At 40.1% G+C, this 12,933-nt stretch overlaps 1 protein-coding gene across 1 annotated transcript; it reads right to left on the reverse strand.

Annotated features, from left to right (window-relative positions):
* Window positions 1–3,036: 3,036 nt before the first annotated feature.
* LOC116637383 (importin subunit beta-1-like) lies at window positions 3,037–5,753 on the reverse strand. Its single transcript, XM_032412733.1, is given in 4 exon segments — window positions 3,037–3,215; window positions 3,218–3,501; window positions 3,504–5,612; window positions 5,615–5,753. Coding segments are annotated over 4 exon segments (2,622 nt in total). The 3' UTR covers window positions 3,037–3,125.
* Between the last annotated feature and the right edge of the window lie 7,180 nt (window positions 5,754–12,933).

The raw sequence follows: 12,933 nt of genomic DNA on the forward strand, positions 1-12,933 counted from the left end.
ATTGACCCTCAACTCTATGGTCAACTAATCTTTGACAAAGCAGGAAAGAATGTCCACTGGAAAAAAGACAAGTCTCTTCAACAAATGGTGTTGGGAAAATTGGACAGTCACATGCAGAAGAATGAAACTAGACCATTTTCTTACAGCACACACAAAAATAGACTCCAAATGGTTGAAAGACCTCAATGTGAGACAAGAGTCCATCAGAATCCTAAAGGAGAACACAGGCAGCAACCTCTTTGACCTTAGCCGTAGCAACTTCTTCCTAGACACATCGCCAAAGGCAAGGGAAGCAAGGGCTAAAATGAACTATTGGGACTTCATCAAGTAACAAAGCTTTTGCACAGCAAAAGAAACAGTCAACAAAACCAAAAGACAACCGAGAGAATGGGAGAAGATATTTGCAAATGACATATCAGATAAGGGGCTAGTATCCAAAATCTATAAAGAACTTATTAAACTCAACATCCAAAGAACAAAGAATCCAATCAAGAAATGGGCAGAAGACATGAGCAGACATTTCTCCAAAGAAGACATCCAAATGGCCAACAGACACATGAAAAAGTGTTCAATATCCCTTGGCATCGGGGAAATCCAAATCAAAACTTCAATGAGATACCACCTCACACCAGTCAGAATGGCTAAAATTAACAAGTCAGGAAATGACAGATGTTGGCAGGGATGCAGAGAAAGGGGAACCCTCCTACACTGTTGGTGGGAATGCAAGCTGGTGCAACCACTCTGGAAAACAGTATGGAGTTTCCTCTAAAAGTTGAAAATAGAGCTACCATACGATCAAGCAATTGTACTACTTGGTATTTACCCCAAAGGTACAAATGTACGGATCCGAAGTGGTACATGTACCCCGATGTTTATAGCAGCAATGCCCACAATAGCCAAACTGTGGAAAGAGCCAAGATGTCCATCGACAGATGAATGGATAAAGAAGAAGTGGTATATATATATATATATATATATATATATATATATATATATAATGGGATATTATGCAGCCATCAAAAGGAATGAGATCTTGCCATTTGCAAGAACGTGGATGGAACTGGAGGGTGTTATGCTGAGTGAAATAAGTCAATCAGAGAAAGACATATATCATATGACCTCATTGATATGAGGAATTCTTAATCTCAGGAAACAAACTGAGGGTTGTTGGAGTGGGGGTTGGGGTGCGAGGGATGGGCTGGCTGGGTGATAGACACTGGGGAGGGTATGGGCTATGGTGAGCACTGTGAATTGTGCAAAACTGTTGAATCACAGATCTGTACCTCTGAAACAAATAATGCAATATATGTTAAGAAAAAAAAAGAAGAAGAAGAAGATAGCAGGAGGGGAAGAATGAAGGGGGGGAAATCGGAGGGGGAGACGAACCATGAGAGACAATGGACTCTGAAAAACAAACTGAGGGTTCTAGAGGGGAGGGGGGTGGGAGGATGGGTTAGCCTGGTGGTGGGTATTCAAGAGGGCACGTTCTGCATGGAGCACTGGGTGTTATACACAAACAATGAATCATGGAACACTACATCAAAAGTAATGATGTAATGTATGGTGATTAATATAACAATAAAAAAAGATTCCCTGTTTCATTAACCGTGTTTAAGATCAGTATATACATATATATTGATCTTCTTTTTTTTTCAAATTGTTATTTTATCAGATTGTTTGAACATTAAATTTATCCTCGTTTGTAATCCAAAATAGTTACCTGAAGTTTGCTGTGTGTGCAGGTGTGTGTGCATGTGTGTACTTCTATTGTGTATTTGTTTTCTAAACTCTTTGGCACAATTTTCTGGGGGTGTTCAGACTACCGCGATACTTGTCAGGAGAGAACTTTTCTTTTGTGCTGCCAATTCTGAGCATCTAAAATTTTGGTTTGTTTGGGTTCTGGCTTTCTTTTGTTTTTGAAGTTTGTGTCCTTTATTTGTAACAACTGTATTTGAATTTGTTCTAGATCCTCTAACTCCAGAGTTTTCTTTTTCTCCCCCCTCCCCCACTTCTATATTCACAGTTGAACCATATTATTTAGGAAAGGCACCTTGATGAAAAGATCAGGATACGGGAGCTCTGACCATTCGTCAGTGTTTTCCCTAGAAGATAATTAAAAACAAAACAAAACAAAAAAAGAAAACAAAACAAAATGCAAAACCTAAAGAGTGTCTTTCCTTTTTTTCTTTTCTTTTCTTTCTTTTTTTTTTTTTACACATCTCTTGTGCTGCATCAGTAGACAAAACTTCGGTTAGTTTTATGAAATGCAACATCTAACCCCTTTTTTTCTGGGAAAAAGAAACTGCAATGACTCGAAGTTGAGAATGTGGATACAGCCCCACTCACACATACTCATTCTCTGACTTTAAAGAATCCCTCACCCTCCTTTTAGCCGGCACACAAACAGTACCATGTGGCAAAGGTGCACCAAAGGTGGGCTTGAGACCCAGGCTCCATCTTTCTTATCAGTAGCAAAGGCCAGTCTGCCTTTTACAACAAAGCATCACAGCTGAACCCAGTCCCTCCTCCTCTCCCAAACCAGTCACTCCACTTGGCACCAGCCAAAAGACAGAAAACCTAGTTCTAGCCTCTCCTGGGATGAGATAACTTTCTTTTTTTTTTTTTTCTAAGCAAGTAAATCCATCGTTTTTCTCTTTTCTGAGATGGCTGATGTTACGGTTTTCTATGAAGCCAGTGCTTACTTAGCTCACTAACAGCACTGCTGTTGGCGGCCAGTGGCTGTGGCAGGATGTTCAGTGTGGTGTGTTTTCTTTTTTTTTTTAAAGATTTTATTTATTTATTTGACAGAGAGACAGAGAGAGAGGGAACACAAGCAGGGGGAGCGGCAGGCAGAGGGAGTGTGAGAGGGAGAAGCGGGCTCCCCACCGAGCAGGGAGTCCAATGTGGGGCTCGATCCCAGGACCCTAGGATCATGACCTGAGCCGAAGGCAGCTGCTTAACCAACTGAGCCACCCAGGCGCCCCTGTGGTGTGTTTTCAAGCCTCACTCACTCATCCTCTCTTTCCCAAACATTCAGCATCCATGTACACTGCTCACTTCCGGGTTTTTCAAAAGATTGGAGATTTCCAGTGGGGGTCTCAGGTTATCATCCCAATGGTAACAGATCAAGCTTTGTTCTTCAGTTTCCTCAGTTCTTTTGTTGCCCATGTAGCAAGGGTTTTTGCTTTGTTAGTCTTCGATCTCTGTCCTTCCGTCCTTCCATTAACAGTTCATGGATCATTGGCCTAGCTTCTACTAATTTCAGTACATCCTTCCCAAATGCTGTACACAAGTCCCCTATCAGCCCAGCAGCACAAGCTACTACTCCGTCTGTATGATCTTCATCTCCAGCAATGTGGTCAATGAAAGACAGAATAAATTCTACTCTGGGTTGTACCAGCATGACATCCGGGTGCACATTCTCCTGGTCTCCCTTCAATCCCTGGACAATTCTGGTACAGGCCTCCAAGCAGCCTTCTCTTAGCTCATTCAGATAATCCCAATGTCATAGTCTTATTTGTCCACCTGGGCTTGGGAGGCCTGCTGAAGAGTATTCAAGACAACCTCTAGATATTTTTTAAACTCTCCACCAATAGCAAGGGCAATATCACCAAACACTGACAAAGTATGTGGCTTCACAGACCTGTGGACATTTTCATTTCCCAGGTTCTCCAGCAGGAGCTGCATCACCTCATCACAGAAAGGTAAGATGTTGGACTGCAGAGCAAGGCATAAACCTCCCACTAAGCCCACAGTCGCCAAACAAACCTGGTATTCAGCATAATTTTTCAATCCAATGCCCAGGAAGGGTTTAAAGGCCTCCATGTACTTTAGGAATTCACCACCCAACACTTCCACCAGTGTGCTAACTGCCATTAGTGCATCCTCTTGCACTCCTCCAGACCCAGCTGTGCTTTGGAACATCCTTAACAGGGAGGCCATGACCACATCAGAGATCTGCAAAGCATCTTGATGTTGCACTTTTCGGAGAACGTTCTGAAGAGTTGCACAGGGCAAAGACTGAAGGTCATTGAACTGGATTCTATCGGATGTGCTCTGGATATGTGACCCCATCTGGAGCACCTGCTGCAGTCGTTCCATGATAACCAGAGTAGTTTTCTGAACCGCGGGGTAACAATCCTTGGCACTATTTTTCACAATTTCCATCAGAGATTCAAATGCAGAACTCCTCAGGTTGTTCTGGTGTCCATCAGGTCTGTCTGTGGTCTCCAGAAGCTTCTGAACTATGAGTTCAAAAGAAGAAGATAAGCAATAGGTAGCTGGTTCTTCCTGATCATCAGCCACATCTGCAGCTTCATAAGCAGCTTCAGCCAGACTGGAGAAAGCCCAGCACACATTGGAAGCCACTCTGGGCTCAGCACTGAGGCCCTCGATCAGACACTGCAGCAGGGGAGTCAAGTAAACATCATTGATGGCAGCTTCAGGGAACAGTTCACAAATTCGGCCCACAGTCCATGCAGTTGGATCTCGAACAACTACACTGGGGTCTTTCATTAGTTCTATTAGGGTGGGCATAACCTGGATAACTAGTGGTTTGAGCTGATTGGGCTCTGGTCTTTCCAAGATACAGCCAAAAGCCATTACTGCCACATCCCGGTACCACCAGTCAGGGTTCTTGATGTGTTCTTTAATGAAGGGGAAGACGTGTGGGACGATGTCATCTTCACAGCAGGTGGCCAGGAGCATGAGGCACAGGCCTGCCGCTTTGCAGGGGTTCCAGTCATCGTCGTCATCATTCTCGTCCTGTTTAGTTAGTGTCTGCGTGAGGATTGGAACCAGGTACTGTAGTGCTCCCTTGGCATAAAACTTGCTGGTGTGCTCAGGGGGTCGTCCTTGTTCTGCTGCCTCGGAAGCCTCAATGGCCAAGTCCATTTCCTCATCACACACATTGGACCAGAATTCTATCCCTTGTAGGGCCACCTCATCAATGTCACTTTTCATTGCTTCAATTGTGATAGCAAAAAGAGCGGGACCCATATACGTCTCCATGTACTGATAATACAAGGACATTATCTTTACCAGATTCTGTAAGGCAGCCACTCATACCCTTGTATCCAGACACTGTGTGGCTTCACAGACCACCTGCATAATAAAGTGCCTTTCGGACTCTTTGTCAAAGTTTGCTTTGGTGAACTCCAATGAGTTCAGGAGTGCATTTGTAGCTGCCGACTTCATATTATTACTGGGCTCTTCTTTCCTCATGCCCTGGATTATGGCAGTCAGAATCTCATTGGATTTATCCTGTAGCTGCTCTGGGTCTATATCTTGGCAAATGTAACTGATAGCTTCCAATGTCGACTCTTTCATGTGCTCTGTGCTGTTGGGGTTTGTGACATTGGCCACCAGCTGAGGAATGAGTTCTGGCCACTGGTTCACTGGGATCTCTGCACAAGCAATACCAGCCACACATTGTGAGGCAGACCTAGGCCGGTAAGTCTCTGTGCCCAAAGTCTGAAAAACATAATTCTTGACTTCCCGTCGAGCATTAGCATCAATTGCAAGCCACCTCTGCTGATATTGTGCCTTGATATCTCGATCTTTAGATGTCAAAGAGTTCTTGATTTGTAGACCAGCTGCGACTCTGGTAACCTGTTTCCTGGATTTGCCAGCACTCTGGACAGTTCCACAAGGAACGTGGGCAGGTTTTCCAAGGCCGCACGCTCCAAGAACTTTTGTGCCGCTTCCAGTTCCAGCCAAGACACGGTCTTCTGGAGGATGGTGATCAGCTCCATGGCGGAGGTGGTAGCGGGGACTCCTCCTAAGACGACGGTCCGGCTTCTCGGGAGGCGGCTCTAACTGGGGATGGGGGTTGGGGGTCGGGTGGGAAGGGAGGGTGGGATGGGGGGGCGGGGTCACCACAAGCCCATTCACCGGCTCCCTCTTGGTAGTCGCCCCGGCTCCCTTTCCTTCCTCTTTTCCTTCCTTCCTCCCTCCTAATTTGTTGCTGGCGGCGGCGGCAGCTGCTCCTCTGGTGGCAGGGGAGGGACCCCGGTGGTAGCTCAGAGCGCGGCTGGTGCTCGGGTGGCGGAGGGAGAAAGAAGGAAGGGAGGCGGTAAGTGAACGGCGGCTCACAGGGAGGGAGGGGGAGGGAGGGAGCATATATATTGATCTTTATATAGACTTTCATCTGGTAAATTCTAGGTGCTATACCTATACCACTGAACCCATTTTTACCATGGTCTCAAACAATGTGGTATCTCCGTTAGCTTGCTCACAAACAAGATGTAGCCCATATACCATTTTACTGTTTGAACATAAAAATAAAACTTTTGGAAAAACATCATTAGCTGGGTTTTAACTAATCTTTTCAGATCCAGCTAATAAACAAATTACTCACATAAATATACTTTCAAAACTTAATGAATATTAAGTCCACTCACCATGAGAAGCAATCTATTTATTTTTTTAAAGATTTTATTTATTTATTTGAAAGACAGAGAGAGAGAGACTGAGAGAGCAGGAGTGGGGAGGAGAGGGAGAAGGAGGCTCCCCGCCGAGCAGGGAGCCCGATGTGGGGCTCTATCCCAGGACCCTGAGATCATGACCTGAGCCGTATATACAGGCGCTTAAACAACTGAGCAACCCAGGTGCCCCGAGAAGCAAGCTATTTATGATAAATTATATTAAAATGTACCTTTGAAACATGTAATAGGTGCCTAACTAAATATAGGTGATGACCTTCCATAACATGATTTATAATTTTAGTACAAAGTAACTTATGATGAAAAATGAACCAGTGAGGGGCGCCTGGGTGGCTCAGCCGTTAAGCGTCTGTCTTCGGCTCAGGTCGTGATCTCAGGGTCCTGGGATCGAGCCCCACATCGGGCTCCCTGCTCGGTGGGAAGCCTGCTTCTCCCTCTCCCACTCCCCCGCTCGTGTTCCCTCTCTCGCTGTGTCTCTCTCTGTCAAATAAATAAATAAAATCTTTAAAAAAAAAAAAAAAAAGAAAAAGAAAAATGAACCAGTGAATTTACAATGGAAAAAGAAAAAAAGTAGAGAGTAGATGGCAGCTAGTTATGATTTCCAGTTATGAAGAGATGAACAGAAACAGTCAAGGAAAGGATACAGATACATAAACAGTACTTTTTTAAAAGATTTATTTATTTGTGTGTGTGTGTGAGAGAGAGAGAGCACACAAGCTGGGGGAAGGCAGAGGGAGAGGGAGAGAAATCCTCAAGCAGACTCCCCGGGGAGCACGGAGCCCAATGCAGGACTCAATGTGGGGCTTGATCCCAGGACCCTGAGACCATGACCTGAGCCAAATCAAGAGTCAGATGCTCAACCGACTGAGACACTCAGGCACCCCCATAAATAGTATTTTCACATGTAACTACCACATGCTTGTAGCAATAAGCATCAATCTGGAGCATTAACTACAATGCACATGGAAAGTACAGTGACAATATACATTTTCACACTATATTCTTGGTCAGATATATTAAAATAGACAATATGGAAAAATGATTTAAGTAAAGCCTAAAAATTAAAAATCTACATTTTGTTCTAAAGTGAGTTGTTTCATCAATTCTTATGTGAATTGACCATACATAAAACTTAACATTTTTTCTTACATTTTCTCAGAAGGGCAAAGTTTTAGTTAGCATGTATTTCATTTTTTTTTTCCAAATGAACTTTTTTCTCACCTACAAAGAACACATTAAGGAAGTGATATTTAAATTAAGAAGATCAAAGGAAAAATAAAAGCAGTTTTAAACATTTAGTATTGCATATAATGGCTGGTAAAAATCAGAATTAATATACAGATAATAAGAGCACCAATCCCCTCTTGATTTTAATAGCCTGGTTATGAAATGGGATGTGATGAAAATAATTAACTTTGAGTTCTGGAAGCCTGTGGGTGATTTCATGTCTTTTAATGTGTAGATCAACAATTAAATTCTGGATTAGTGTTTTCTCCATGGAGTGATATTTTTAAAATACAGTTATGTGGACACCACTTAAAGAAAATCTGATTTAGTAGATTTTAGGTGGTTCTTGGGACCCAGGGAATTCTGATAGCTAGTCTGGGGGCTTTTCATCTAGAAATCATGTTAGTTGGTTGTGCTTATACTGAATTTATTTCATCATTCTGGATATTAATGAATATTCTTCAATATGAATAGGAATGAAGTTTTTTTATTATTTGTTTAGCAGATTTTTGTTTCTAAAGAAGGTTCTTTTTTTTTTTTAAAGATTTTATTTATTTATTTGTTAGAGAGAGAGACAGCGAGAGAGGGAACACAAGCAGGAGGAGTGGGAGAGGGAGAAGCAGGCCTCCCGCTGAGCAGGGAGCCCGATGCGGGGCTCGATCCCAGGACTCTGGGATCATGACCCGAGCCGAAGGCAGAGGCTTAACGACTGAGCCACCCAGGCGCCCCTCTAAAGAAGGTTCTTAACATAAGATACAACATTTGTGCCTTCCAAAAGTAAGTTTAGTGGATGTAATAAAAAGTTAGTGGGCTCCACCCTGGGTGTGGAGCCTACTAAAAAAAAAAGAAAAAAAAAAAAAAGAAAAAAATAACATGAATAATAATTATCCTCAGATTTTGTGATTAAACTATATTCATCAACCCTTAAACTCTGATAAAGTTTAGAAAATTTAAATGGGAATCTCAATGATGATTATTAGCATGTTGAAATATGAAAATCAAGCAAGATGAAAATTATTCATTGTTTAAATTTAAAAGAAAAAAACTGAAAAAATTTGAATAGTCTTCAGGTATGGTGGAGATGGGAGGATAAGCCTTTATTCTTTGAATTTTATTTTTTCTTACTTATGAAGTGGTAGAATTAAAATAGGTAATCAATAGAATATAAATAACAGGGGCGCCTGGGTGGCTCAGTTGGTTAAGCAACTGCCTTCAGCTCAGGTCATGGTCCCAGGGTCCTGGAATCCAGCCCAGCATCAGGCTCCCTGCTTAGCAGGGAGTCTGCTTCTCCCTCTGCCTCTCCCCACTGACTTGTACTCTCTCTCTCTCTCACACTTACTCTCTTTCTATCAAATAAATAAATAAAATCTTGAAAAATAAAAAGAATGTAAATGACAGAAGGTAGGTTGTTTGTGTTTTTGTACTCTTGTAGTTTCAGTGCATGGTGAATGTATAAAACATAGTATCTTCTTAATAAATATTTATTGAATGAATGATACTATATATTAAGTACTAAAAATATATGGTTCCATCTTTATCCAATGTGAGTTAAAGAAAGAAAACATATTTGTCCCATATTTTGAAAATTTTGCTTCTCTAATCTTTTCTAAGAGAGAATAATTAAATTAGTTATTTTATTGGCACTATAAAAATATACATATAAATTTAATATTATGTGTTGTTTTTCCAGATTATTTTGTCATCCTTTCATTGAAAGTTAAAAGATAAATTTTGAAGAATATACATATATATATTTATATTTATATATTTATCAACTTTGATTTATTGTGCTACTCAAAAATTTGCATATCATCTTTGACATTGAAAAATATATTCAGAAAAGTCATCTGAATAAGATGTTTAAGTCACCACATTTCTTTTTCAAAATATTAAGTTCTTTTAAGTGAATATTATCTATATGCACATTTTTACATTTTCTAGTGAAATGAGGAATTTGGCTTGTAAACCTGTGCAGAAATGGAAGAAGGACACCAGGATCCCACATGCCCCAAATGACATTCCTCTGGCTGGCCGTAAGAATTCTTGAATTCTTTCAGTGGCCTTATTGCTTGCATTCTTTTTGAAAAATTGCATTTCTGCCTAGGTTAGATAGTCTAGCCCTCTCAAGGAGTCACATATATTGATTTTCTTTTGATCCATTAGCACTTATTCTCACCTGATAATCCAGAAAAAGGAAGGGGGGAAGTTGAGGAACAGGGACACGTCTAGACAGCTAAGAAGAGGGGGTAATATCACTGCTACACAATCATTACAGAAATTGCTCACTTGGTTCCCTGATTGCTCAAGGCAAGCAAGATTTTATTTATTTGTATAAATTGGTATGCTAGCAAATGTTTTAACACCTGGCTCTTTGAAAGATAAGCCCTGATTTGCAGTGTTTGCCAATTTCCATGGTGAAGATATTCCCGCTATTTTTCTATGTTAGCTCTTGTCAAGCAAGCTCACTTAAATTATGGACTGTTTTTTTTTTTTTTTTTTTTTTACAGACTTATTGTTTAATGTCTGTTTCTTATGCTACAGTATAAATGTTAAGCCCAAGGGTGACATGATTGAGTAACAAAAAAAGAAAGAAAATTTCACTGTTAGAAAAGTAATCGTACATATACATTATTATTTTAGAGTAACGTTGCCTTGAAGGTATCACTAAAAGGAATACAGTTCCCAGAAAAATATCCTGCAAAACCAGCAGTGCCTGAAGGAGATGGTAATTAAGAAATACAGAAAAGACTACAATATAGAATTTTCTACATATTAACTATAATTAATGTTTTCATTCAAGGAAAAATGTTAGAAAGAAAAATCAAACAATTATTTAGCTGAGAACTTATAGGCCTTTTTTAGCTGGGAGAAAATATGTAATAGAGAGTTATAAATCTCTCCAGAAGAGTGCTTAAAACCCCTGGGGGTAAAGTGAACCAATGGCAATTTACTACTCCATGCAAAGTGTTGCACTCTATTTTATTTATAACAAATTGTGTATAAAAAGTTCAGATTTTTGTAAAGAAGGTGAGAAGAGAACAAGGAGGTGGAGGAGATACTTCCTTGGAGTTTGATATAATTTATTATCCTCATCTAAAAATGCAGTGGTTCCTGAACGCGCCCGATCTCGTCTAAAAATGCAGTGGTTTTCCCTTTATCTCTTTCCAAAGAAATGGTCAAGAATATTCTGGAGAGAAAAGATGTAGACCGTGAAAAAACACACTAGCTCGAAATCCAGCCTAAAATTTTGGCGGCACCTGGGTGGCTCAGTCGTTAAGTGTCTGCCTTCGGCTCAGGTCGTGATCCCAGGGTCCTGGGATCAAGCCCCACATTGGACTCCCTGCTCTGCGGGAAGCCTGCTTCTCCCTCTCCCACTCCCCCTGCTTGTGTTCCCTCTCTCACTGTGTCTCTCTGTCAAATAAATAAATAAAATCTTTAAAAAATAAAAAAAATAAATAAATAAAAATAGTAGCACAGAAGAGACAGAAGGAGGGATCTGATTCCTAAGCTCAAACTCTTAACCCCTTCACTTACTTCATAATATTTGCTGGAGAACTAAATAGATGTGAAATGCTAGTATTTTGCTTAGTAACTAGTAGATTAATAATGATCAAATCCATTCTTATATTTCTAAAGATTCTATGCTGAAAGGATGCATAGCTTTTTAATTTAAAATAATCATCATAAATACTCTGCTGGCCATTTTTTTAATTCTGTTCATGAGTTTCCTTATGGGTGGGGTGGAAAAAATAAAGAGAATTAAGAGAGAGAGAGAAAATAAATCTCCAAATTGAACTTATATAAATAGCAGAATCTGTCCTTCAGCACCAAGTCTGCTATTAAACTAAAAAGGTACACACTGCATGCACATCGATCTTTACTGTCACCTTCTACAAACTATGACTGAGTAATAGACGAGTATTTGCATAGAACACTATATTCCATCATTGGCATGTCAACCCTCAGTGCTGACTAAGTGAATTGTGTTGCTCACTGATTAACTTGAAATAAAGAGGACGATCATTTCCATCAACATTTATCAGAGCTTTGTGGTTCAGGTTAAACAGCTGGTGCCACAACTATTCTTGGAGGTGGTTCCAGAAGTTCCAATTTATCAGCTGAATAAGTTTCCCAGAGTGTTTCGTTTTGTTTCGGATTTGGATTCTTGGGTATATATTCTGACAACTTCTGCAGAATATTTTCAAGTACATTTGCTGAAAACTTCCTCTTGATGTAAAAAATTACGTTGGTGAAACACAGAACTAAATTATGACTTTTTGTTTCCATGATCATTTTATGGTAACAAAGTTCTCAGAACAGTTGCCAAAGCATTCATACAGTGTGCAGTTTTGGGGGGACAGGAACAAGAAAATGACACCATTGCTGCTTTGCATATGTACTAATATCAGCTAACAAAGTAAAAAACAAAACAAAAGAAAACAAAACAAAAAAACATTATTTCAGCTACAAAGAAACTATTTTTTCCTGGCCTTTTCCCAAATGTCTTATTATACATGGTTTGCATGTCTACTTGGAAAGCAAAAGTACCACAGTGGGAATGATTTCCAAGATGGAAAGTAGGGGTACACAGATTCTTATCAAAACAGGTTATATTTCGGACAAAACAATATGCCCAATCTGAGTTAGGAAGTTGAGAATATGTCGCCAAAATACAAAGTAAGTATCACACTGAAAGATGTCCTTAAATTAAAGCCTTGTGTTATATCTTTTGAATTTTTTTCTTCCAGAATAAATTGCTTTATTCTTTTCATACTTTCTCTCCTTAAATCATATGGAAAACTCCTGTCTTTATACTTGGAAGGTAGATCAACTGAAGTTCTTATCATTTATTGAGAGCCCAAAAAGTAATAAAAAAGGGTCACAGAGATCATCTAATGATTAGATACTTGTATAGTTTTCACAAATTCCATATTCCGCAACATGTCTCATATTAATCTCTAAATGAAGAGGCTTGTTTTATGATGACAAATAAGAGCTGACTTATTAAGATCAGTGACAACAATAAAACTCGAAATGATGAGAACCATGGCAAAAAAAAGAAAGCACCTGCCCCATCTAAGGGTGGCAGTTATACTCAGTGCTTGCCAACTGTATGAATTCAGATTCAGGCTATGCACTGATCAATATTTCCCTTATTAGTAAGATGCTGTGTTAGACTGATCTTAGTACAGTTTTAAATACACTCCTGAGACTAATACCACATTTAAAAAAATACCAACTTAGGGTAACAACTCCTCAAAGT

Source organism: Phoca vitulina, unplaced genomic scaffold, assembly GCF_004348235.1.
Source record: "Phoca vitulina isolate PV1807 unplaced genomic scaffold, GSC_HSeal_1.0 scaffold14, whole genome shotgun sequence".
Taxonomy (NCBI): domain Eukaryota; kingdom Metazoa; phylum Chordata; class Mammalia; order Carnivora; family Phocidae; genus Phoca; species Phoca vitulina.